This window comes from Anomaloglossus baeobatrachus, chromosome 4 (genome assembly GCF_048569485.1).
Source record: "Anomaloglossus baeobatrachus isolate aAnoBae1 chromosome 4, aAnoBae1.hap1, whole genome shotgun sequence".
NCBI lineage: Eukaryota > Metazoa > Chordata > Amphibia > Anura > Aromobatidae > Anomaloglossus > Anomaloglossus baeobatrachus.
The window spans coordinates 457,447,130-457,474,631 of NC_134356.1; the positions used below are offsets into that span (position 1 = coordinate 457,447,130).

General features: G+C 48.1%; 1 protein-coding gene across 1 annotated transcript in view; it reads left to right on the top strand.

Moving 5' to 3' along the window:
• Nucleotides 1-27,502, top strand: part of LOC142303856 (long-chain fatty acid transport protein 2-like) — a 156,580-nt gene that overhangs the window by 93,571 nt on the left and 35,507 nt on the right. The window contains exons 5-7 of the mRNA XM_075345657.1: nt 11,790-11,914; nt 12,093-12,287; nt 18,704-18,794. Of these exons, the coding sequence (XP_075201772.1) occupies nt 11,790-11,914; nt 12,093-12,287; nt 18,704-18,794 (411 nt within the window). The remainder of the gene's footprint in view (nt 1-11,789; nt 11,915-12,092; nt 12,288-18,703; nt 18,795-27,502) is intronic.

Below are 27,502 nucleotides of genomic sequence, written 5' to 3' on the forward strand. Positions count from 1 at the left end.
GCTGCCCCCTCCTCACAATGTCCCATGCATGCTGCCCCCTCCTCACAATGTCCCATGCATGCTGCCCCCTCCTCACAGTGTCCCATGCTTGCTGCCCCCTCCTCACAGTGTCCCATGCTTGCTGCCCCCTCCTCACAATGTCCCATGCATGCTGCCCCCTCCTCACAGTGTCCCATGCATGCTGCCCCCTCCTCACAGTGTCCCATGCATGCTGCCCCCTCCTCACAATGTCCCATGCATGCTGCCCCCTCCTCACAATGTCCCATGCATGCTGCCCCCTCCTCACACTGTCCCATGCATGCTGCCCCCTCCTCACACTGTCCCATGCATGCTGCCCCCTCCTCACACTGTCCCATGCATGCTGTCCCCTCCTGACAGTGTCCCATGCATGCTGCCCCCTCCTGACAGTGTCCCATGCATGCTGCCCCCTCCTGACAGTGTCCCATGCATGCTGCCCCCTCCTCACAGTGTCCCATGCATGCTGCCCCCTCCTCACAGTGTCCCATGCATGCTGCCCCCTCCTCACAGTGTCCCATGCATGCTGCCCCCTCTTCACAGTGTCTCATGCATGCTGCCCCCTCCTGACAGTGTCCCATGCATGCTGCCCCTCCTGACAGTGTCCCATGCATGCTGCCCCCTCCTGACAGTGTCCCATGCATGCTGCCCCCTCCTGACAGTGTCCCATGCATGCTGCCCCCTCCTGACAGTGTCCCATGCATGCTGCCCCCTCCTGACAGTGTCCCATGCATGCTGCCCCCTCCTGACAGTGTCCCATGCATGCTGCCCCCTCCTGACAGTGTCCCATGCATGCTGCCCGCTCCTGACAGTGTCCCATGCATGCTGCCCCCTCCTGACAGTGTCCCATGCATGCTGCCCCCTCCTGACAGTGTCCCATGCATGCTGTCCCCTCCTCACAGTGTCCCATGCATGCTGCCCCCTCCTCACAGTGTCCCATGCATGCTGCCCCCTCCTCAGTGTCCCATGCATGCTGCCCCCTCCTCACAGTGTCCCATGCATGCTGCCCCCTCCTCACAGTGTCCCATGCATGCTGCCCCCTCCTCACAGTGTCCCATGCATGCTGCCCCCTCCTCACAGTGTCCCATGCATGCTGCCCCCTCCTCACAGTGTCCCATGCATGCTGCCCCCTCCTCACAATGTCCCATGCATGCTGCCCCCTCCTCACAGTGTCCCGTGCATGCTGCCCCTCTCCATGAGCTCCTAATGCTGCCTTCCGCTTTTCCATAATGACATCTCCATGCTGCCCCACTCATCATACTAAGACCACCACACTAGCGCTTATGCTGAGACACACATACACACACACACACACACACACTACCCCACTCTTGATATTGACTCCCCTACATTGCTCCACTCCATACTGAGCCCACACATGCTGCCCCTTCTCCATAATGAGCTCCCAATGCTGCCCCCCTCTTATTCTGAGTCCTTACACTGCCCCCCATCGATATGGTCATTGCTCTATCCCTCAACCCTTGTCCTCTGTCTCTAGCATTGGCCCCTCTCTTCCATTCCCCCAGCAGCAGCCTCTCTCCCCCCGCCTCCAGCAGCAGCCTCTCCCCCAGCATCAGCCTCTCTCCCCCCAGCCTCCCCCAGCATCAGCCTCTCTCCCCCCAGCCTCCCTCAGCATCAGCCTCCCTGCTCCCAGCTTACCCCAGCATCAGCCTCTCTCCTCCCATCCTCCCCCAGCATGAGCCTCCTCCAGCATCAGCCTCTCTCCTCCCAGCCTCCCCCAGCATCAGCCTCCCTCCTCCCAGCCTCCCCCAGCATCAGCCTCCCTCCTCCCAGGCTCCCCCAGCATCAGCCTCCCTCCTCCCAGGCTCCCCAGCATCAGCCTCCCTCAGCATCAGCCTCCCCCAGCATCAGCCTCCCTCCTCCCAGCATCAGCCTCCCTCCTAGCCTCCCCCAGCATCAGCCTCCCTCCTCCCAGCATCAGCCTCCCTCCTCCCTCAGCCTCCCTCCTCCAAGTCTCCCTCAGCTTCCCTCCTCCAAGCCTCCCCCTCCCCCTCCCAGCCTCCCTCAGCATCAGCCTCCCCCAGCATCAGCCTCCCCCAGCATCAGCCTCCCCCAGCATCAGCCTCCCTCCTCCCAGCATCAGCCTCCCTCCTCCCTCAGCCTCCCTCCTCCAAGTCTCCCTCAGCATCAGCTTCCCTCCCCCTCCCCCCCCTCCCTCAGCATCAGCCTCTCTCCTCCCAGCCTCTCAGCCTCTCTCTCTCTCCCCAGCCTCCCCCCCAGCCTCTCTCTCTCTCCCCAGCCTCCCCCCCAGCCTCTCAGCCTCTCTCTCTCTCCCCAGCCTCCCCCCAGCCTCTCTCTCTCTCCCCAGCCTCCCACCCAGCCTCTCCCTCTCTCCCCAGCCTCCCCCCAGCCTCTCAGCCTCTCTCTCTCTCCCCAGCCTCCCCCCAGCCTCTCTCTCTCTCCCCAGCCTCCCCCCAGCCTCTCTCTCTATCCCCAGCCTCCCCCCCAGCCTCTCTCTCTCTCCCCAGCCTCCCCCCCAGCCTCTCTCTCCCCAGCCTCCCCCCCAGCCTCTCAGCCTCTCTCTCTCTCCCCAGCCTCCCCCCCAGCCTCTCTCTCTCTCCCCAGCCTCCCCCCCAGCCTCTCTCTCTCTCCCCAGCCTGCCCCCCAGCCTCTCTCTCTCTCCCCAGCCTGCCCCCCAGCCTCTCAGCCTCTCTCTCTCTCCCCAGCCTCCCCCCCAGCCTCTCAGCCTCTCTCTCTCTCCCCAGCCTCCCCCCCAGCCTCTCAGCCTCTCTCTCTCTCCCCAGCCTCTCAGCCTCTCTCTCTCTCCCCAGCCTCTCAGCCTCTCTCTCTCCCCAGCCTCCCCCCCAGCCTCTCAGCCTCTCTCTCTCTCCCCAGCCTCCCCCCCAGCCTCTCAGCCTCTCTCTCTCTCCCCAGCCTCCCCCCCAGCCTCTCAGCCTCTCTCTCTCCCCCCAGCCTCCCCCCCAGCCTCTCAGCCTCTCTCTCTCTCCCCAGCCTCCCCCCAGCCTCTCAGCCTCTCTCTCTCTCCCCAGCCTCCCCCCCAGCCTCTCAGCCTCTCTCTCTCTCCCCAGCCTCCCCCCAGCCTCTCAGCCTCTCTCTCTCTCCCCAGCCTCCCCCCCAGCCTCTCAGCCTCTCTCTCTCTCCCCAGCCTCCCCCCCAGCCTCTCAGCCTCTCTCTCTCTCCCCAGCCTCCCCCCAGCCTCTCAGCCTCTCTCTCTCCCCAGCCTCCCCCCAGCCTCTCAGCCTCTCTCTCTCTCCCCAGCCTCCCCCCCAGCCTCTCTCTCTCTCCCCAGCCTCCCCCCCAGCCTCTCTCTCTCTCCCCAGCCTCCCCCCCAGCCTCTCTCTCTCTCCCCAGCCTCCCCCCCAGCCTCTCTCTCTCTCCCCAGCCTCCCCCCCAGCCTCTCAGCCTCTCTCTCTCTCTCCCCAGCCTCCCCCCAGCCTCTCAGCCTCTCTCTCTCTCCCCAGCCTCCCCCCCAGCCTCTCAGCCTCTCTCTCTCTCCCCAGCCTCCCCCCCAGCCTCTCAGCCTCTCTCTCTCTCCCCAGCCTCCCCCCCAGCCTCTCAGCCTCTCTTTCTCTCCCCAGCCTCCCCCCCAGCCTCTCTCTCTCTCCCCAGCCTCCCCCCAGCCTCTCAGCCTCTCACTCTCTCCCCAGCCTCCCCCCCAGCCTCTCAGCCTCTCTCTCTCCCCAGCCTCCCCCCCAGCCTCAGCCTCTCTCTCTCCCTAGCCTCAGCCTTTCTCTCTCCCCAGCCTCAGCCTCTCTCTCTCCCCAGCCTCAGCCTCTCTCTCTCCCCAGCCTCAGCCTCTCTCTCTCCCCAGCCTCAGCCTCTCTCCCCCCAACCTCCCCTTGCATGATTATAGTGGACAAAAAGAGGCATCGCAACGATCATCAACTAACCTGTAAGGAGCCCATACATTCTAGGCTCTGCCTCTGCCTTACCTGCTCCGGTGCCCGCCGCCCTGCTCTGGCTAGCTCCTCTTCTGGCTGGCTCCAGCTTCAGACGCGTCCTCCTCCGCGGCGTGTGTCATCTGCAGCATTGGACGCTGCAGCACGGGGCAGTCAGCTGATTGTCGCGCCCGCGCGCCTCTGACCCCGGAAGTGCAGGCGATGGAACTTCCGGGGTTAATCACTATGCCTATTTAAATAGACAGAAGTGCGCCTCTCCTCTCTCTAAACCCCCCCCCCCCCCGAACACAGCCGAGTGTAACGGAGGGAGGGACGGGGGGCGGGGATGTAAAAAAAAAAAAAAAAAAATTTATATAATTTTTTTTTTTTTTTTTTTTGCTGCCAGAAAGTGCCGCCCCCCGCAACGTGCCGCCCTAGGCATGGGACCACGGGTGCCTAGTGGCAAATACGGCCCTGCTCCCTAGAGAAAAAGAACTTTATTCCTTCTGGCAGCTGCCGCATTTCGGTCATACAGAACCGCCGATTTGGCTATAGTCATCTGTTATGACTGAACCCAAAAAGGAAAGAACAAAACTGAGGAGTAAAAAATATAAATAACAATAGTGTTTGTGTTTCCTGTAAAATGGATACTGCCCTCTCTCCTCTTCTGGGCCAGCATGACCCCGGTCCCACACTGGATTGGAACCTAGGAAATAGAGTTCAAGTTCTTTACAACAATGGCCCTCAGACCAACACAATAGGCAGCTCATTCAGTCCTAGGGTACAGTCCCTTTATCTTCAGTCTGGTTAAAACATTGGGTCGTCCATCCTCCTCTCCCCAACAATAGTCCTCTGACAAGGACATAAACCATGAGGGGCAAGGTCTGGAGCAGATGGGGTGAAGTCTTTAAAGAGGCACAGTAAATGATGGAGCTGGGGCAAAATCTATAGCTGGTTGGGAAAAGTCCAGGGCGATGGGCGTAGGACCCTCTCATGGATCAAAGTATAGCAGAGGAATGTGCAATGTGTGCAAATAAACTAGTGGAAGGGGTAACACAAAACTTTTGGCCATCTGCTGCAACAACAAGGAGTCCTTGATTTAAGGCTATTCAGGGACATAGTAACTGTCCCTTTCGAGGTACAAGAGTCCAGTTTAAAGCCCAGGCAACTGACTCTAAATCTTCACTCCTCATTTGGTTATCACTATTGATTAGGGAGCACTACCATGCTTGGGTCCTCAGTACTCGTAATGAGCAGCTGGATGCTCGAATGGGTGCAACTCGAGTACCCGAGTATAATGGATGTCGATAGGGAACTCAAGCATTCTTTTGGAAAATTTCCCGGATAAGTGCTTGAGTTTCTCTTTGACTTCCATTATCAGTTGTGCCCATCTGAGCATCCAACTGCTCGTTAGAAGTACCGAACATGGTAGTGCTCACTCTTCATTAATTTTCATTTAGTAACCACCCTTCACCTCGAAGGTCCCATGACTCTCCCCAAGTGCCTTCCTTGCCCATAGAAAGGATAGAAATGGTAAGTGAATGTAGGTTTCCACCTATCACATCGACCGCAAACCATCCATGAGGCTCATCAATCTTGAAGAACATTACCCGTAGATCTCCCGCAAAGAGGATTCCCTGTCAATGCAAGTGTTCCACCTCCACCGCTTTCTGTTTCACAAAAACCCAGTGACCAGTCTCAAACTTCCAGATGGAGTGGCACCCACCTAGTGAGTTATTATAGGCATTATAATTCATCTTCAAACTCAAAGAATCTAAAAAGCAAAAAATAAACAAATAAAAATGACAAGTAATCAACTGAGGGAAAGTAGTAATCTGTTTATTCTCCCTTTGTGCCTCCTCTTACTCCCAAATTAATAGTATTGATTTCCCTGAAAGGCCGAAGTCACCAATTGTAATTGTGATGTTAATTAAAATGTTCTGGAATAGTTTTTCATTTTGCTAATTTGACAGCGCTGTGGGAGGTGCGTTACTGCAAACCACTGTATATGTAAGGTGCTACAAAACGCCAGCTATCATGCAGAGCGTGGAAAATTATCAGCGGGTGTCAGCTACTGTATATATCAAAGCTGACACTCTGCTGTATAGATAGGTGCATACAGAAATAGATATAAAAAGACCGACTATACACAAAACAATGAGAAATACAGTGTAAATGACAAGTGTACAAATTATAATCGTGTGTGGGTCATATGGATATTATTGACCTACGGAGATAATGGAAGGCACCAAAATTTTATAACAAAACATTCTAAGAGAACCGATTGGGTCAAATATAACAAATTTTATTAAGATTAAAAATAATGACCGTCAACTGGCAGTATAACTAGAGATATGGGCATCACATGTAAGGGTATATTAAAAATCAGGCACAGGTATTCTGCAAAAATATAAGGTGTGATGAATATTGAATGTAGGAGGAAAAACACATTACTGGGAGAAACAAGACCAAAATAGGTACAACACTGAAGAAAGCGGTTTGAGCCCTGAGAAGTTCAAAGCAGAGCTGGCAAATAAGTACCGATAATGGAAATGGTATAAGTGTATATATACTCAACTATGTTATAACCATTAGCTATTATATATAGCTAATAATATAATAATATATAGGATTAAATAGTGACAAAAAAGTTATGGAATCAGTATTGGTTTCAAATAATGTCACTGTAAAGTACAGAGGGAAGAGTAAGTGAAAAAAATATGAAAATTAGTCTCAAAAAGTATTTAATTATTATAGTGATTGCTACAAATGCATGTACTGGTATATGCAGCAAGCAACTATGTTTTTTGGTACATGCTGCCCATGTGAACAGAGCTAATATAGTGAGAGATCATACATGGTGGAGAGAAAGAACCTTAAAGCAAATATAGCAAGGATGCTTAAAACTGCAGCATGTGCTGTTCACAATAGAAACAGTCAGATATACAAAAAGCCTCCTAAATGATACATATAGACAAAGGTGCTTACCTGAGCAGAGTGGAACCTACACGTACATGCACGTATTTGTCATATTTGACCCAATCGGTTCTCTTACAATTTTTTGTTCTAAAATTTTGGTGCCTTGTATTGATAGGTGCAAGCACCGATCGCATTTCGCTTAACCCCTCTGATGCTGCTGTCAATAGTGACAGCGGTATCGATTAATTTACCAGAAGGAGGGGGCTCCCTCTTTCCTTCCATCCACACAACACGATTTTGAGTACGTTGTGCTGATGGTCTCCATGGTAATGCCAGACCGGATAATGGCCACTAAATCACCCAGGAATGATGACCTGTGAGATCCTAATACCCTGCAATATAAAAGCATTGTAGATTGTTAGATCATCGATTATAACAGAAAAATATAATTTTGCATCCTGGTAGTGGGTAAAAAAGTTTAAAAATATTTTTTTTAAAAATCACAAAATAAAGAACAAAAAAATTAAAAAATATTATACCAATAAATACATATATTTATTTACAAGAAAACCAATAAACAAAGTACACATATTTGGTATCACCACACCCGGAATAATCCAACCTATAAAACGTACACTAAGTAACTCATTCAATGAATACTGTTAAAAAAAAATGGCAAACCAATATGCTTTTTTTTCATCATACTGGTGGAAAAAAATGGAATAAAAAAAGTCAAATGTAAATAAGAATAGTATTGCTGAAAATGTCATCTTAACCTGCAAAAGTCCAGGCCTCCACTCAGCTCTGTCAAGGTTCAAAATGACAGAATATAATAAACAGATCCGGTTCTGCACTGAACCGTGCAATACCTTACACCGAATACCTTGGAACAGCCTCAGTACTCCTTTTAGAAGAAATGGTAATGGGTGCTCGTGGACGAGGAGAAGAGATATCCAGAACAAAAGTCCATGAAGTAGAAAACCACGGCATATACCATCCAAGATCCAAAAAGTGCTTTTATTCCATATGATGTGGAGGTAAAATAGCGGGAAGGAGAGAGCTGGGTGCAGCCCTCCAAGGACGACGGCCATTTCGCACCTTGTGTGCTTCTACGGGACCCATAGAAGCACACAAGGTGCGAAACGGCCGTCGTCCTTGGGGGGACCTGCACGCAACTCTCTCCTTCCCGCTATTTTACCTGCACAACATATGGAATAAAAGCACTTTTTGGAACTTGGATGGTGTATGCCGTGGTTTTCTACTTCATGGCCTCTTCTTCAAAATGACAGAATTCAGAATAAAGTGATGCAAAAACAATTGCTTTTTTTATAAAATTATTTATATTATGTAAAAGTGGCAAAACAAGAAAAAAGACACAAATATGGTGTCACTCTAACCGTACCAACCCAAAAAATAAAGGTTTCTCATCAATTTTCCTACATGGCGAATGGCATAAAAACAAAAAGCAATTCATAAATTGCATGTTTTTGTTCAATTAACCTCCAAAAAATCAGAACAAAAAGCAATAAAAAATGTTATGTGCCCAAAAATGGTACAAAAAAAATCTTCAACTCATCTTGCAAAAAACAAGCCCTCACATGTCTTTGTCGGCAGCAATCTAGAAAAGTTACAATTCTCAACATATGGAGATGGATTTTTTTTAAGTGTGTGATAAGAAAACATAACAAAATGATAGAAATCTGGTATCACTGTAATCACACTGACCTGCAGTCTAATCATTTATACCGCACAAAGAATGGCGTAAAAAAGAAATAAAACCAATTCTTGACCTGCTGTTGATTTGTTCTTTCTTCTTCCCAAAAATTGCAGTTAGGCTCAGCTCACATTTATCCTGCACTCTATGCTGAGCACTTACACCTGGGTTTCCATGTAACTCTCTGAAATATATAATTCAGACAGAACCCCCAATGGAAGATTTCCTATAATGAGGCAGATGGAAAAACTGACTAACTCTGACCTATGATTCAATTGTGTCTATATTTTTAAGCATTCCTAAAAACATGGTTAACCACAGTTTTGTGTACTTCTGAAAAGAAGGACACCACTGAACAGAGTCTAGACGCAGTCCAGAATATCTCTGCTGCCTCATTATAGTGAATTGATCCCTTGGGAGTTTCAACTGAATTACAGTATATGGAGATTTACATGGAAACCCGATGTAAGTTCTCAGTGTAGAGCACAGGAAAATGTGATCCAAAATTTTATGTAAAATATTTCCAATAAACGCGTGTCAACTAAATCCACAAAAAAAAAATCTCCACTCAGGTCTTCCATCTGTTAACAGCAATATAGGGGGTTTCCACAATACTAGTAACACAAAGGCTTTGGAAAAGCGAAATGGCTTTCTCTCTCTACAGCACACAGCCTAATAAGTTACACATCACTGGCATCAGGCTTTCATGCCCTATATTTTACTGCTCTTAGATGAAATAGCAGAAACCTGTTAAAAGATTTCCTTTTAAAATAAAAGATAACCAAAATACAATGAGTTCAAATAAAATATGAATATGCTCATTTTTTTTATTAATGAATATCATTAACCAGCAGGATAGGAGGTGTTTAACACTGAAATCCAGAACACCTTCATGTTCAGCCTGGTTTTCCAATTCCTTCCCTGCATTAACCTTTTCAATGGATTAAAAGGTCAGATAAGTTAGATTGCCTGAGTGGAGTGTACTACAGTTTTGAAACAAGAGACTATGTGCGCACAGTGCGTTTTGATCCAGATTTGGGGCAGATTGGGGCACAAATCTGCATGCCCATCTTCATGCCAGCTATACCAGCAAAGTCAATGGGAATTCTAAAGTGCTGTGCGGACGTTGCTTATTTCCTTGCAGATTTAGTGCAGAAAATATTCTGTAGCATGTCAATTATTATTTTTCCTGCATTTTTTAGCCCTTCTATCCATTGACGCTATTAAAAAAAAAACACATGGCACAAAAACAGATGCATTTTTTTGGTGTGTTTTTCTGCCAGAAGGTGAAAATTTCATACAGAATATTTCTGCAAAGTGCGCACATAGCCTCAGAGGAACTAGGTGCATTTATATAAACAGAATCCCTGATATGTTCTTGCATTCTTGATTTAATTTGTTAGTGGTGCCACCAACATAGGATTAATTACATGCTTTACAGTTAATGCGGTAAACTACATACAAAGAATTACATTTTATAAATTGATTCTATAAATCATATCAATAGAATTATGAATTTCTGTAGTTTTAACTACAATCTTGCAAAACAAACATTTTTGCACCCTACATTTGAAAGCCATTACATTTGAGCTAGGATACACTACCACATTTCTTATATCACAAGGAGACAGCAAACTGCTCAATGTGGGAGCTTTTTAGTAGAAAAACTGAACCCATTATGAATGATAACATGCAGTTTGTCATCATGTAACAACATGCAAGATATTTCTCTGTTTCCTCACATTGATATAAATCAGTTTCTTCATGCCCTGGTTAAGGGTACTTTACACGCTGCGACATCGCTAGCAATTACTAGCGATGTCGCTAGCGTTAGCACCCACCCCCGTCGTTAGAGCAATATGTGGTGATCGCTGCCGTAGCGAACATTATCGCTACGGCAGCGTCACATGCACATACCTGTTCAGCAACATCGCTGTGACCGCCGAACAATCCCTCCCTCAAGGGGGAGGTGCGTTCGGCGTCATAGTGACATCACTGCGGTGTCACTAAGTGGCCGGCCAATAAAAGCAGAGGGGCGGAGATGAGCGGGACGTAACATCCCGCCCACCTCCTTCCTTCCGCATTGCCGGTGGAGGCAGGTAAGGAGATGTTCGTCGCTCCTGCGGTGTCACACATAGCGATGTGTGATGCCGCAGGTACGAGGAACAACATCGCTACGTATGAGACAACGTTTTTTGGCGTTTGGACGACCTCTCCAAAACCAACGATTTTTGTCTCTTTTGTGATCGTTTAAGGTCGCTCGTACGTGTCACACGCTGCAATGTCGCTAATGGCGCCGGATGTGTGCCACAAACACCGTGACCCCGACGATAAATCGTTAGTGATATCGCAGCGTGTAAAGCACCCTTTAATGTTTCCGTATAGGGTCTGTTTGCTGTTTTGATTCCCCTCTGTGAGTTTTCTTTTTTTATCATTGATTACTCAATTGATTCTTAATTGAACTGGTGATGTTCCACATCTGAGAGTGATATTGGCATACTAGTTGTTCACACCAGGAGGAGATTCTTGAGTCAGATGCTCTTGATTCATGAAGAGACATATCTCTTTTATGAATCAGGGGCATTGGACGAGTGTGGTGCTCCTCTGTGTGCACCTCGGCACAAATCTACTTCATTCCCCACTCATGAAATTTACACCACCGTCGTGCCCTAGCTCTGTCCACTTTGTCGAAGCTGAGCATAAATCCAAAGGTTTCAATATTTTAGCACAGCCTCGAGTTCACCCAAAATTATATGACTTTTCAAACCTTTTTATGAAAGAATACTGGCATAAAAGCTTTCATCAATTGGACCCATTGAGTTTCATAGTAAGGCTATTTTAGTCTTGTATTTAGGAACTATGCTGTATCACTTCTAGCCAATGGAAGATAAGTAAGCACAGTCTACGGTCCCTTTAAATGATCACGGATTTAATAACAGCTCAATCATGCATCTAAGGTTGCACATATGTGTGCAGTCCCAAAATTAAAACATTGCTGTTTTTTGAGTCTTGTTGCCTCTACCACGTTTACTGTGCAGACATATGAACCCCAAAGTAGGAAAAGTAAGTAGGAAAGTTCCCACAACTATCTACGGTAGCAGCCAGGCATTATGGTGGTCTATTTACATTGTACCATGGAATAATCTGAATGACTGAGAAAGTTTTACCAGGCTCCCTAAGCAAAGTTATATTTACAAATACTAGTATATGTGCTGATATCCATACAATAATTGTCTAGCTACATAAAATACATTGATGATTATTTTTTTTTTTTTACTAAGGAGCTACATGTGCCCTAAGAAAAAAATTTTCAGCCGGACAGTTCTGGGATGATTGCAGAAAATACAATGTAACATCATTCCAACATATTGGGGAGATACTTCGTTATCTATGTAGCACTCGTAAGGTGGGTAAAGCTTCGCTGCACATACTTGTGAAGCACTCAGAATTACTTTGAAAATCATTTCTGTTATAGTCTTCATTTCTTACAATCTGCAATCATGTTTTCTTTGAAATGTCTGTGAATGTAATGCACTGGGTAAGAGCATTAAGTCATCTTTACTCTATTATTCTCGTCTTTCTAGAGAGATAATGATAAGGATCATAGCGTGCGGTTCGCTTTGGGCAATGGTGTGAGACCTGAGATTTGGAAAGAGTTCACTGATCGTTTTGGTAAAATTAGAATAATTGAAATCTATGGGGCAACGGAAGGAAATGTGCTCTTTTTTAATTACTCTCAGAAAAAATGTGCAATAGGCAGATACAATTACTTCCTAAAGGTAAGAGCTGATAATATTTACCTTATTTACACTTACAGTAAAATGTGAAAACATTGAAGAAACTCCACCACCAATTTTAATGTAATTTCATTACTTGGTTCTAGTAAAAGACTACTTTGCATCTAAAGGGATTGGACACTTTTTCACAATTTTACCAAATACTGTATGTTGTTGACATTACTAATATATAGTCTGTGTATTCTAGGTTCTTTTTATGCATAGTTCTCCAGTTATTAAAAAGGCTACTAATGGTCATTGTCCTAAATATACCTAATGGCCAACTTTATCATCATTTAAACAAAGCATTTGTAACCAAGTTAAAAAGTTTACAATTAATGGGGTGGTTCACCCATATTTTTTATTGTCTAGTTCAATATTATATTGAGAAACAATGTTTCTTTAAAATGCCTTGTGTTGGCAATAGTGCCTGTGAGAGGTGCTATTGCAGACTGCTGTTCCCGGTCCAGTGACTTCACCGTCAAGTGCCGCACACGTCACATCCGTGCAGCCGGCTGCAGATTTCCTCAGTCACTGAGCTGTGGGCTGTGTTTCACCGCTGTCTCAGTACATCGAGTCTCCTGCTCCCCCCTCCCTCCTCCCTCACAGCACAGCGCGTCTCCTGCTTGCAGAATTCTGCTGTGAGGGAGGAGAGAGGGGGGAGCAGGAGACGTGCTGTGAAACACCGCCCACAACTCAGTGAGTGAGGAAATCTGCAGCCGGCTGCGCGGATGTGACGTTTGCGGCACTTGACGGTGACGTCACCGGAGCGGGAACAGCGGTCTGCAATAGCGCCTCTCACAGGCACCATTGCCAACACAAGGTATTTGAGAGAAACATTGTTTCTCAATATAATAGCGAACTAGACAATAAAAAATATGGGTGAACCACCCTTTTAAACTGTGACTTTTATTAGATATGCCCATGATGGATTTGTTGCATAGATATATCTAAAGTACACAATTTTATAACATCGTTGAAAAATATTTACCTTTTTAAAGTATTTGCAGGCTCAACTTATGCAACTAAAACTCCATAGTTACGCTATGACCTGTTCAATAGTGATAAGCGAGCTCTAAAATGCTTCTGTGCTCATTACTCAAATTGAGCCGGTCGCACCCTCAGATGTGCTCGATTTCAGCAACGAGTATAATGGAAGTCAATGGGGAACTAGAGCATTTTTCCAGAAGACCCTAACAGGAGGGCTGAAAAATCACTAACATGGATGGAAACGGCATGGGAAGATGCCTGGATACATCTCCGACTACCAGGTCACTGCTGGAAACTAAATAAATAAAAAAATGTAAAAAGAATTATGTGGGGTCCCCTCACTTTTGATAACCAATCAAGGTAAAGCATACAGCTGGGGCTGATATTATCAAGCTGGGAAGGTCTATGGATATTGGCCCTTCCTAGCCTAAAAATACCAGGCCTTAGCAGCCCCAGAATTGGTGCATCATATTACATGCATCAATTCTATATTTTTGAGGGTTGATGTCAGTTGTGTAATGTCAGTTGGCATCAAGCCCCGGTGTTAGTTATGGAGAGGTGTCTATGAGACACCCCATTACTAACCCAATAAGTGAAAAGTAAAAAAAAACACACAAAAATAATTTATTTGAAGAAACACTATCCCTGGTTAACCAATTTATTAGCAAAAATGTTCCCACAAAGTTCCGTCGTAGCCACAATCCACAAATGCATCTTCGGCATCTGTGAATAGCAGGAAAGTACAGCTATTCGCAGGCGCTTGGTAGTGACTACAATGCTCATCAGCATCACTGGTTCTTTGGTTCTTGCATACCATAACTGGGATGTACAATTTTGGTAGTTTGAATTAAAGAGGCTCTTTGGTGAAAACAAGTTATCATCAATCTATGAGTTGCACATGATCGGTGATAATTAATTAAATGGTGGAATCCGACCATTGGAAACAGGCCCATCGGAAGAATGTGAAACTTTTATCCCTGGTAGGACACTTTTAATCTCATTTTAAAAGGTAGCGGCAGGTTGGATGTGTGACCGCAGCTCCATTCATCCTCTTTGGAGTTGTCAGAAAAAGCCAAGTGCAGCTCTCGCAGCCACTGATGGATCAGGGATCCAGTCATATACAAGCTCCAGTCTAATGGGGATAAAAGTTCCAGATGCTGCCAACTGGTGCATATCCCAGCAGTCAGAGCCCCACCAATCATTAAGTTATCACTTATCCTGTGGAGAGGCGAATACTTGTTTTTAGTGATGGGCAGATACCCAAGATTGGTGAGTCCAACCGGACTAAAAAAAAAAGTTTGGGCCCAGAATTGATCCTGGATATCTGGCCGGACACCATTCTCCATATAAGTCCATGGGGAAAAGAATCTGGAAATTTAAAATGGTGGTTGAATGGATAGGGGGATTGGAGCAGGCGTGTTATACTTACCGAGTCTCCGCATGGCTCTAACGCTACTTCCGGGGCTGCTCATTATCCTTCATACATATTAACTTTTTCCTCTGCCCACCAGCACTCCCGTGTCTCTGATTGGTTGCAGTCAGATGTGCCCCTAGTCTGTGTGACAGCATGTCTAACTGCAATCAATCAGAGGCGCTGTGTGTGCTCCTCTATTGCTGTAAAAATAAAACAAATTGGCGTGGGGACCCCCATAATATGATACCCAGCCATGATAAAGCAGACTGCTGGGAGCTGATATTCTCAGGCTTGGGAGACCCATGCTTATTAGCCCCCTGCAGCCTGTAGCCATATGCTTTATCTGTGCTTTGTAGGAAAATATAGGGGGACCTTATTCCAACTTTTGTATTTATTTATTTTTACATCAATCCAGAAGCAGACACAGCTCCTCTGGTTGCAGTCAGACATGCTGTCACACAGGCTAGGGGCGCTGTCTGACCGCAACCATCAGAAACGCTGGGACAGCCAGTGGGAGGGGGAAGCAGTGAATATGTAAGAAGGATAATGAGCGGCCTCGGAAGTAGAGTGAGTGGCCTGGAAGCAGACTTATATCTGTGTGGAGACCAGTAAGTATAAAGTGCTTGCTTTATTCTTACTTTCTTTCTTTTTTCTCTGATTTTTTTTTATTTTTATTTCCTACGTGGCTAGACCCGGATCGTTACCCGGAGTTCCGTGAGAACTCCGTGCCCTTGGTCAGTGCTTGTGTTCTTTTCAACTCGCGCAGATCCGGACTTTTACAGTCCGGGTCCACTTATCATTACATCTTTTCACTTGAAACCCCTATAAGTGCATCTCTACTGCTGTATAATAGCCACAGTACAGGGAGGGGTTAAATCAAATATTTAATCTCAAATGGAAATAACTAATCTTCTCCTAATAAATATCACAAAGATCAAATGACTTCCATACACAACACAATCCCCTATAACAAGACCAATAATACAACATACAGGAGACAAATACCGTCACACCATGACCAGATCCCGTATTACCACCACATAGTGACCAAATAATACCACACACGAGAGAAATACCACCAAACTGTGACTTGAACACATCAATTCACTCCATGGTGACCGAATAATATCATATATATACAAGAGAAAAATACTACCTCACCATGACCAGACCACATGATTAGTGATAGGGCAATCCCAAACTTTAAAGTTCGGGGATCGTACTGACCACATAGTGATCGTGTATACGATCCGTTCACAAGCTTTCCTGGGAAGCTCGTGTTACAGTTCGGGTCCAGTTTGGGTCCAGGGGCTGTAAAAAAAGAAAAGCACAATATTAAAATACATTATGATCATACTTACTCTGTCTCTCGACAGCTTCTGCTTCCGCACGGTAAGCATCACTGCCTAAAGAGCCTTCCCTGATGTCATAGCCATGTGACCAGTCTGGTGTGAATGTTGTACAGACATTGGCTTACAGACTGGTCACATGACTTTGACATCTTCGAAGGTCCTGTTAACTGAACTTTGACTGTCACTGTGCGAGTGTCGTATCGCATCACGACGCACAATCTCTCGACAGGAGCGGGTCAGCTGCATGTATTTGCATGCATCTGAGGGGCTCCTATCCGGAAAGCGTCAGGCTGTGTGGGGTGATACCGATGCGAGACGCAATTGGAATCATCCCCTCACTGTCAGCCTGCTTCTCGCACTGTACAGAGCATTGTAGCAAAGCTGATATGGTTCTCTCTGTCTCTGCTTCTCACTTTGTATAAACGCTGTCTGTACAGAGTGATGAAGCTGACATTGCTGTCCCTGTGAACTACGTGAGACTAAGGATATTTTTATAATAAAGATGGAGTCTCTAAATATTATTTTTGTTTTATTTCTAAACTTTATTTCTAAACAGGAAAAAACAGGCATCTGGGGGCTGGGATTCTCCGCAGCCCACAGCTGCACCTGGAAATGGCACATTGTTTCTTAGCGCCATTTACAGGCGCTTTACAAAACTCATCCAACAGCCCTGATGGTGGTGGCACACTGGGTGATAAAGTGGTTAATACCAGCTTTGTATTCTCAGCTGGTACCAAGCCCGAAATTCATGGTGTCAAGCCAAATTAGACGTGGCCACCATGAGTTTCTAGTAAACCGTAAAAAACAAAAAACACAACACAGAATTTTTTTATTAGAAATAAAACAAAAAAACATTTAGAGACTCCATCTTTATTATAAAAAACTCCTTAGTCCGACGTAGTCCACAGGGAGAGCCATGTAAACTCTGCTTCATCACTCTGTAAAGACAAGTGGCTCCACAGAGAGAGAAACAGAGAGAGCATTGTCAGCTTTGCTACATCGCTCTGTACAGAGCGAGAAGCAGGCTGACAGTGAAGGGATGATTCCATCTTGTGTCTTGCATCGGTATCAGCCGGTATGGCCTGACAGTCTCGAGACAGGAGCGCCTAAGCTGCATGGATACATGCAGCCGACTGCTCCTGTCAGAAGAGTGTGCGGCCGTACTAGGTGATGCCGATGCAACACTCGCACAGTGACAGTCAAAGTTCAGTTAACAGGACCTTCAATGACGTCATAGTCATGTGACCAGTCTGTAAGCCAATGTTTGTACAACATTCACATCAGACTGGTCACATGGCTATGACATAATGGAAGGTCCGTTAGACAGTGCTGGTTACCGGGCGGCACAGCAATGATCGGACGCGGAAGCAGAAGCCATTGGGAGACAGAGTCTGCAGGACCTGTAAGTATAATGACAATGTTTATTATTAACTATATTCTTTATTTTACTGCCCCCCCCACCCCATCCCATAACTGTAAAGCACGAGTTTGGTGATAGGACGTAAGTTCGCATTATCTCGATCCCGATCTTGATCTTTACAAAACTATTGGGAGAGGCTCCCGGTCCGAACCAAATTATACTACAATAATGATAATAACTAGAAACCACAATACTAATAACACTAATATTACTGCCAATGTACACAGGAGCTCTGTATATAGTGTATAGTGTACAGGTAATACAGAGATCACCGATGACATTATACACAGGAGCTCTATACATACTGTATATAGTAAGTGTACATGTAATACACTGACTTACCTGTCATGTCTCTAGGTGAAGTCATTCATCTTCACTTTTCATCTTGACTGTATTGGCGGCAACTTGACGCTGAAACAGTTCAATGCTGCAGTCTCAAGAGATCCGGCGTTTTGGGCAAGAAGTTCGGGGCATTAGTGCCGGATCTTTGAACCTAGGGATGCCCCTGTCGATGGGTCCACTGACGCTGCTATTGACCCTGTTGCAGTAGAATTAAAGGGAACCTGTCAGACTCTTGAGGTGAAACTCATTACGTGTGGGAGTTGCACAGTGTTATAAATGCCTTATGTTGTTAGTGGCATCACTGCGTGAGAGGGAGATTAGTTCGCCTTCATGAGCATTGAAAATAAGAGGGAGGGCAAGGATTGCCCCCATATAGGTGAGAAAAGAGGCTCATTTCTGTGATTGAAGAGTGTGTTTGCCTACAAGGTGAAGTTGAGCTCTTCACAAGAGACAAGTACAGTAGCTAGCTACTGCCTGTGATTGAAGATGACTGCAACTGCATAAATTGCGAGGAGATTGGTGCTGGAGTGTGAGACCAGAGAAGTCTGTAAGATTATAATACAAGCAACAGCAGAGCATTACAATCAAGAAGGTGACTGAGTGATAAGGCTGAACCAAGAACACAGAGAGATAGTGCGGAGAGCTGTGAAAGGGACACAGATGTGCCTAAAAAGGAGTTTAAAGCGGCACTCCAGCATCCAAAACTACACCTTACATATTGCCCTAATGAGGTGGCAGCATTGATAGAGGGAGATACATACATTGACATTTGGATTACCATTTTAAACTAGAAATAAATCCAAATTATTAGGAGTAATACAATAAGTCATATGGCATAGAATAAAGCTTTAAAAATCAGCATTGTAAAGTCTGATTCTTGACCTAAATTTTATCCTTTCAGCTTGTTCAGCCTTTTGAAGTTATTAAATATGATGTGGAAAAAAATGAAGCAATACGAGACGCTGCAGGACGTTGCATTAAAGTACCAAGCGGTATGGAAAACTGACCACTTAAAAGTGTAAACGCATCAAAAATGCATCATTTTGTAACGATTCACCAAAATCCTGCATCATGGCTGCATATTGTGAGCATAATGGTTACCAATGCAGAACTAAAGCACTAAAGGCTCCACCATTCTAGCTTGAGATATTACTATTGTTTGACTGATTTTTAAGATGACTGGACCTACCCATCCTTCTGGATTGCACATCCCTCTAAAATGTTTATAGCGTATTATAAGCGCCCATACATTTTTGGGCAGACAGAGCTTTCTTGACCCTTTTAATTGAACAACTGATATAAATTCTTGGACCCAGAATCTTAATTCATTCCCACCTTGTAATAAACTATTCTGTGGCAGCAGAAAGTTGTCTCGCAGACAATAAACCTTCATAATTGTATTTTAGCTAAACATAAAAATTGATGAATTATGAAATGCAGAGATAAATAAATAACCAAGTCATAACATGCAAGGCAATGTGCGCACGCTGTGGATTTACTGTGGATTTTACAGCAGATTTGCCGCGGATTTGCTGCAGAAAATGTTTCTAACATTTCTGCAGTCATTCCCCAGCAAAACCTATGGGTATAAAAAAATGCTGTGCGCACACTGCGTTTATTTATACCTGCAGATTTACACGCGGATTTTCCGCTGCGGAATTAATGTGCATGTCACTTCTTTTCCGCAGGTGCCTGCGGTTTTTGACATAGATAATGGTACCAACCCACGGAAAAATAGCGGCAAAACCGCGTTGCCTAAATCATAAATATCTCAACAGACTAAGCCTTTAGTTAAAGAGTCCAATATGCTGCTGACAGTGCCTAATTAATAGAGATGAGCGATGTTTAATTCGAACCATTCGCCAATTTAAAATTCGAGTGATTTTGGGCGGTGTTCGAGATGTTTGACGAACTCGAACGATTTGCTTTAACCCCTTCAGCCCCAAGCCTATTTTGACCCTAAAGACCAGGCCATTTTTTGCAATTTTGACCAGTGTCACTTTATGAGGTTATAACTCTGGAACGCTTCAACGGATCCCGGTGATTCTGAGATTGTTTTCTCATGTCATATTGGGCTTCATGTTAGTGGTAAATTTAGGCCGATATTTTTTGCGTTTCTTTGTGAAAAAAATGGAAATTTCGCGAAAATTTTGAAACTTTTGTAATTTTCAAACTTTTAATTTTTATGCTCTAAAACCAACGAGACATATGACACAAAATAATTAATAAATAACATTTCCCACATGTCTACTTTACATCAGAACAATTTGGGGGAAAAAAAAAAAATTTAAGGAAGTTAGAGGGGTTCAAAGTTTATGAGCAATTTCTCATTTTTACAACAAAATTTACAAAGCCACATTTTTTAGGGACCACATCACATTTGAAGTGATTTTGAGAGGTCTACATGACACAGAACACCCAAAAGTGACACCAATCCAAAAACGGCACCCCTCAGGCTACTCAAAACCACATTCAAGAAGGTTATTAACCCTTCAGGTGCTTCACAGTAACTAAAGCAATAAGGAAAAAAAAATGAACATTTTACTTTTTGCAACAAAAATGTTAATTTAGCCTCAAATATTGCATATTCACAAGGGTAGTAGGATTAAATGAACCCCCAAAATTTGTTGGGCAATTTCTTCTGAGCACGCAGATACCTCATATGTGGCGAAAAAACACTGTTTGGGCGCACGGCAGGACTCGGAAGGGAAGGAGCGCCATTTGACTTTTTGAACAGAAAATTTGCTAGAATCGTTAGCCGCACCATGTTGCGTTTGGAGAGCCCCTGAGGTGCCGAAACAGTGGAGCTCCCCCATATGTGACTCCATTTTGGAAACTAGACACCTCATGGCATTTATATAGATGTTTATTGAGCACTTTGAACCTCTGGGGGCTTCACAAACGTTAATAGAGTTGAGCCGTGCAAATAAAAAAAAAAATTTACCACAAAATTGTTACTTCAACCAGGTAGCTTTTTTTTTCACAAGGGTGTCAGGAAAAATTGCACCATAAAATGTATTGTGCAATTTCTCCTGAGTACACAGACACCTCATATGTGGTGGAAATCAAATGTTTGGGTGCACAGCAGGGCTCGGAAGGCAAGGAGCGTCATTTGACGTTTCAAACGCAAAATTGTCTGGGATAATTAGCGTATTCCATGTTGTGTTTGGAGACTCCCTGAGGTGCCAAAACAGTGGAGCTCCCCCACATGTGACCCCATTTTGGAAACTAAACCCCCATGGCATAGAAAAAAAAATAGGGCGCACGCACAAATGTTCTGCAAAAAAGGGGGGGGGGACTAGGTGGGATGGAAAAAAGAAGTCCTGTCCAAAGTCGAGTACAACTGCAGGACGATTGCTGATCAGGTACCTAATTGTACATGTTTTGTTTTGTTTTTTTTATTTGGGGTGCACAAAAAAAAGCAAAAACTAGAGCAACAATTACGTACCTGATCAGCCAATCACGTAGCTGATCAGCACTTGGCGGCAGGCAGGTGGGGGAGGAGGGGGGGAGAGAGAGTGGGAGATGCGATTGGGGATAGTTAGAAAACAGCCACGAACAATACTTACAGGATGGATCAGAACAGCGGCAGATTGGGGGGCGGCAGATTGGGCGGCGGCAGATGGGGGGGCAGCGGCATATAAAGGGAACATCTGTGAATGTGAGACGGCAGCGGCTGGGATAGGGTGGGGGCGGATGGGAGAGGGCGCAGTGGATGCAGGAGCGGCAGAGGATGGGGGGAAGGGTGGATGGCAGGGAAGGGGAGTGGGAGGTGAGATTGGGGATAGTTACCCTACAGGATGGATCTAGGCAGCAGGATCACAGGAGATGAAGGAGGCAGCAGATCGGGGAGGGTGAGAGGTGGGAGAGGGAGCGCAGCGCAGATCACGGGGGAGACAGGTGAGCAGAGCACAGATCACGGGGGTGAGAGATGAGGGAGCACAGATCACGGGGGTGAGAGGTGAGAGAGCGCAGATCACGGGGGAAACAGGTGAGCAGAGCACAGATCACGGGGGTGAGAGATGAGGGAGCACAGATCACGGGGGTGAGAGGTGAGGGAGCGCAGATCACGGGGGAGACAGGTGAGCAGAGCACAGATCACGGGGGTGAGAGGTGAGAGAGCGCAGATCACGGGGGAGACAGGTGAGCAGAGCACAGATCACGGGGGTGAGAGGTGAGAGAGCGCAGATCACGGGGGAAACAGGTGAGCAGAGCACAGATCACGGGGGTGAGAGATGAGGGAGCACAGATCACGGGGGTGAGAGGTGAGGGAGCGCAGATCACGGGGGAGACAGGTGAGCAGAGCACAGATCACGGGGGTGAGAGGTGAGAGAGCGCAGATCACGGGGGAGACAGGTGAGCAGAGCACAGATCACGGGGGTGAGAGGTGAGAGAGCGCAGATCACGGGGGAGACAGGTGAGCAGAGCACAGATCACGGGGGTGAGAGATGAGGGAGCAGAGATCACGGGGGTGAGAGGTGAGGGAGCGCAGATCACGGGGGTGAGAGGTGAGGGAGCGCAGATCACGGGGGAGACAGGTGAGCAGAGCACAGATCACGGGGGTGAGAGGTGAGAGAGCGCAGATCACGGGGGAGACAGGTGAGCAGTGCACAGATCACGGGGGTGAGAGGTGAGAGAGCGCAGATCACGGGGGAAACAGGTGAGCAGAGCACAGATCACGGGGGTGAGAGATGAGGGAGCACAGATCACGGGGGTGAGAGGTGAGGGAGCGCAGATCACGGGGGAGACAGGTGAGCAGAGCACAGATCACGGGGGTGAGAGGTGAGAGAGCGCAGATCACGGGGGAGACAGGTGAGCAGAGCACAGATCACGGGGGTGAGAGGTGAGAGAGCGCAGATCACGGGGGAGACAGGTGAGCAGAGCACAGATCACGGGGGTGAGAGATGAGGGAGCACAGATCACGGGGGTGAGAGGTGAGGGAGCGCAGATCACGGGGGAGACAGGTGAGCAGAGCACAGATCACGGGGGTGAGAGGTGAGAGAGCGCAGATCACGGGGGAGACAGGTGAGCAGAGCACAGATCACGGGGGTGAGAGGTGAGAGAGCGCAGATCACGGGGGAGACAGGTGAGCAGAGCACAGATCACGGGGGTGAGAGATGAGGGAGCACAGATCACGGGGGTGAGAGGTGAGGGAGCGCAGATCACGGGGGAGACAGGTGAGCAGAGCACAGATCACGGGGGTGAGAGGTGAGAGAGCGCAGATCACGGGGGAGACAGGTGAGCAGAGCACAGATCACGGGGGTGAGAGGTGAGAGAGCGCAGATCACGGGGAAGACAGGTGAGCAGAGCGCAGATCACGGGGGTGAGAGGTGGAGGGAGAGCGGACAGCAGATCACGGGGTGACAGGTGAGGGAGCACAGATCACGGGGGTGGCAGGTGAGGGAGCACAGATCACGGGGGTGACAGGTGAGGGAGCACAGATCACGGGGGTGACAGGTGAGGGAGCACAGATCACGGGGGTGACAGGGGAGGGAGCACACATCACGGCGGTGACAGGGGAGGGAGCACACATCACGGCGGTGACACGGGAGGGAGCGCACATCACGGCGGTGACAGGGGAGGGAGCGCACATCACGGGGGTGACAGGGGAGGGAGCACAGATCACGGGGGTGACAGGTGAGGGAGCACAGATCACGGGGGTGACAGGTGAGGGAGCACAGATCACGGGGGTGAGAGGAGAGAGAGCGCAGATCACGGGGGAGACAGGTGAGCAGAGCGCAGATCACGGGGGTGAGAGGTGGAGGGAGAGCGGACAGCAGATCACGGGGTGACAGGTGAGGGAGCACAGATCACGGGGGTGACAGGTGAGGGAGCACAGATCACGGGGGTGACAGGTGAGGGAGCACAGATCACGGGGGTGACAGGTGAGGGAGCACAGATCACGGGGGTGACAGGTGAGGGAGCACAGATCACGGGGGTGACAGGTGAGGGAGCACAGATCACGGGGGTGACAGGGGAGGGAGCACACATCACGGCGGTGACAGGGGAGGGAGCACACATCACGGCGGTGACAGGGGTGGGAGCACACATCACGGCGGTGACAGGGGAGGGAGCGCACATCACGGCGGTGACAGGGGAGGGAGCGCACATCACGGGGGTGACAGGGGAGGGAGCACAGATCACGGGGGGTGACAGGTGAGGGAGCACAGATCACGGGGGTGACAGGTGAGGGAGCACAGATCACTGGGGTGACAGGGGAGGGAGCACAGATCACTGGGGTGACAGGGGAGGGAGCACACATCACGGCGGTGACAGGGGAGGGAGCACACATCACGGCGGTGACAGGGGAGGGAGCGCACATCACGGCGGTGACAGGGGAGGGAGCACACATCACGGCGGTGACAGGGGAGGGAGCACACATCACGGCGGTGACAGGGGAGGGAGCACACATCATGGCGGTGACAGGTGTGGGAGCACACATCACGGCGGTGACAGGGGAGGGGGCGGGTAGCTGACCACAGGGGTGAGAGGTGGGGGGAGTGTGCAGCACATCACGTAGGGGAGGGGGGCGAGCAGCACATCATGGAGGGGAGGGGCGAGCAGCACATCACGGAGGGGAGGGGGCGGGCACCGATCACGAGGGGGAAGGGCCGGGCAGCAGATCGGAGGGAGCGGTGGCACTATGACAGATGGAGGAGGACAGGGATCGTGCAGCACATCACGGAGGGGAGGGGGCGGGCACCGATCACGAGGGGGAGGGGCCGGGCAGCAGATCGGAGGGAGCGGTGGCACTATGACAGATGGAGGAGGACAGGGATCGTGCAGCACATCACGGAGGTGAGGGGCCGGGCAACGATCACGAGGGGTGAGGGGCCGGGCAGCAGATTGGGGGGAGCGGTGGCACTGTGGCAGATGGAGGGCGGCGGCGGCAGCGGATCGGGAGGTGTGGGGGTGAGGGTGCGGGCAGGAGATCGGGGAGACAGGTGGCAGATCGCGGAGGGCAGCGGCGGATCGGGACGCTTTTCGCCGGTTTCATACAGTGCAATGGCAGCGCGGCAACTTCCGGGTCCCATGCTCCGGTCTCATAACAGCATGGGACCGGAACTTGTCGCCCTGCCATTGCACTGTGTTCACTCACTGTGCTCAGTGTGCTGGCGTGCTGCAGGGACGACAAGTGAAGCTGATGGGGGCGGTCACCGGCAACAGGTCCACTGTGATTGGAGAAATCGGTCACAAGGCCGATCTCTCCAATCAGAGCTACTGGAGCTGGGGGAGGGTGATCCAGTGAGGTCACCCAGCTCCAGCCAATGGCCAGTGCTACAGCTGCACTGGCCAGGGCTGGATTTCAATGTTTCAGTCATTTTAAATGGCTGGAACATTACAGTGGCTGTGATTGGTTGAGCGGCGTTCGTCAGCCAATCACAGCCTCCGTAGGTCCGGGGAGGAGGCACCACCCCTCCTAAGGTCAGGAACAGGTCCCCTCCTCCCCGAATCTGCGATTTATGTTAACATATTGCAGTCACCGGAGGCTACGGTGCCGCGATTCCGCCATGACGGAAAGATCCGTCCTTGGTCGTTAAGGCCGGTTTCACACATCCGGCTTTTTGCCGTTTTGCCGGATGCGGCGCTCTCCCGTACAGTTAATACAGTACAGTGACAGCGCTGTAACTTCCGGGTCACATGCGCCGGTCACATGACAGCATGTGACCGGCGCTTGTTGCGCTGTCACTGTACTGTATTAACTGTACGGGAGAGCGCCGCATCCGGCAAAACGGCAAAAAGCCGGATGTGTGAAACCGGCCTAAGGCCCAGGGCACAAGGACGGATCTTTCCGTCCATGGTTGTGAAGGGGTTAAGTTCGGCCGTTCGAGTTACCGTTCGATAAGGGTTCGATCACCAAAAGCGTGGCTTTTCACAGTAAGGCTATGTGCGCACGTTGTGTATCTGCATGCGTCCTGCATCCCTGCATAATCCCTCTCTCTTTCCTACTCGCCAATCATCTGCACGGCTGTCACAAAGCTCCGGTGGCTTTTCCTCTTTTGAAAATGGCTACCGCTCATTATTCAATCTGGTATTCCCTGCTTTCCCCGCCCACCGGCGCCCATGATTGGTTGCAGTCAGACACGCCCCCACGCTGAGTGACAGCTGTCTCACTGCAACCAATCATAGCCACTGGCGGGCAAGTCTATATCGTGTAGTAAAATAAATAAATAAATAATTTTAAAAAAACTTGCGGTTCCCCCCAAATTTGATACCAGCCAAGATAAAGCCACATGGCTGGAGGCTGGTATTGTCAGGATGGGGAGCGCCACGTTATGGAGAGCCCACCACCCTAACAATATCAGCCACCAGCCGCCCGAAATTGTCGCATCCATTAGATGCGACAGTCCCCGGGACTCTACCCGGCTCATCCCTAATTGCCCTGGTGCGGTGGCAAACGGGGTAATAAGGCTAGGTTAATCATGACAGGCGTCTCCCCGAGATACCTTCCATGACTAACGCCTAAGTGAAAGTAAATAAACACATGCAACGAAAAATCCTTTATTTGGAATAAAAGACAAAAAAACCTTCATTTACCTCTTATTAATCCCCAAACACCAATCCAGGTCTGAAGTAATCCACACGACGCTTTCAGCTCTGCTACATGAAGCTGACAGGGAGCGCCGTAGAACACGGAGCGCTCTGTGTCAGCTCCACGCAGCAACTGACGTGAGCCGCGCTGCCACCGGAGGACTTCACTCAGGTAGTGCCTGCGTCTCTCTCTCTCTTCTCTCTCTCTCTTTCTCGCTCTCTTTTTCTCTCTTTCTCCCTCTCTCTCTCTTCCTCTTTGTAGCTTAATAATCCACTTCTGGATTCTCTACTGCATTACAGAGGTCAAGGATTACCAAATCTTCCTATATTTTTCATTAGAGGCAGTGGCTCAATGGGTAGAGCTACTGCCTAAGGAGAATTAGTTCACGAGTTTTGAGTCCCGGTCGTCCAGGTAAAGAATTTAATTTAATTTATTTTTAATTTTAAATTATAATTATTATTTAATTATAATTTAATTTAATTATGCACCGAGGGGGAGGAGCCGGACATCAGCTGTGAGCCGCGGGACAGACCTCTAAAATCGGAGCCGTTCACGGAATGAGGCTGCATTGCTTTCTCCTCTCTCTCCTCTCTCTTTTCTCTCTCCTCTCTCTTTTCTCTCTCTCTCTCTCTCTCTCTCTTTCTCTCTCTCCTCTTTCTCTTCTCTCTCACTCTCCTCTCTCTTCTCTCTCTCTCTCTTTCTCTCTCTCTTTTACTCTTTTTTCCCTCTCTCTCTTTTTCTCTCTTTTTCTCTCTCTTTCTCTTTTTCCCATTCTCTCTCTCCTCTTTGTAACTGAATAATCCACTTCTGGATTCTCTACTGCAATACAGAGGTCAAGAGATTACCAAATCTTCCTATGCTTTTCATTAGAGGCAGTGACCTCAATGGGTAGAGCTACTGCCTAAGGACAATTAGTGCACAAGTTTGAGTCCCGGCCGTCCCGGGTAAAGAATTTAATTGAATTTATTTTTAATTTTAAATTATAATTATTATTTATTTATAATTATAATTTAATTTAATTATGCACTGAGGGGAGGGGCCGGACATCAGCTGTGAGCCACGGGGACACACCTCTGAAATCGGAAGCCGTTCACGGAATGAGGCTGCATTGCTCTCTCCTCTCTCTCCTCTCTCTCCTCTCTCTCCTCTCTCTGTTCTCTCTCCTCT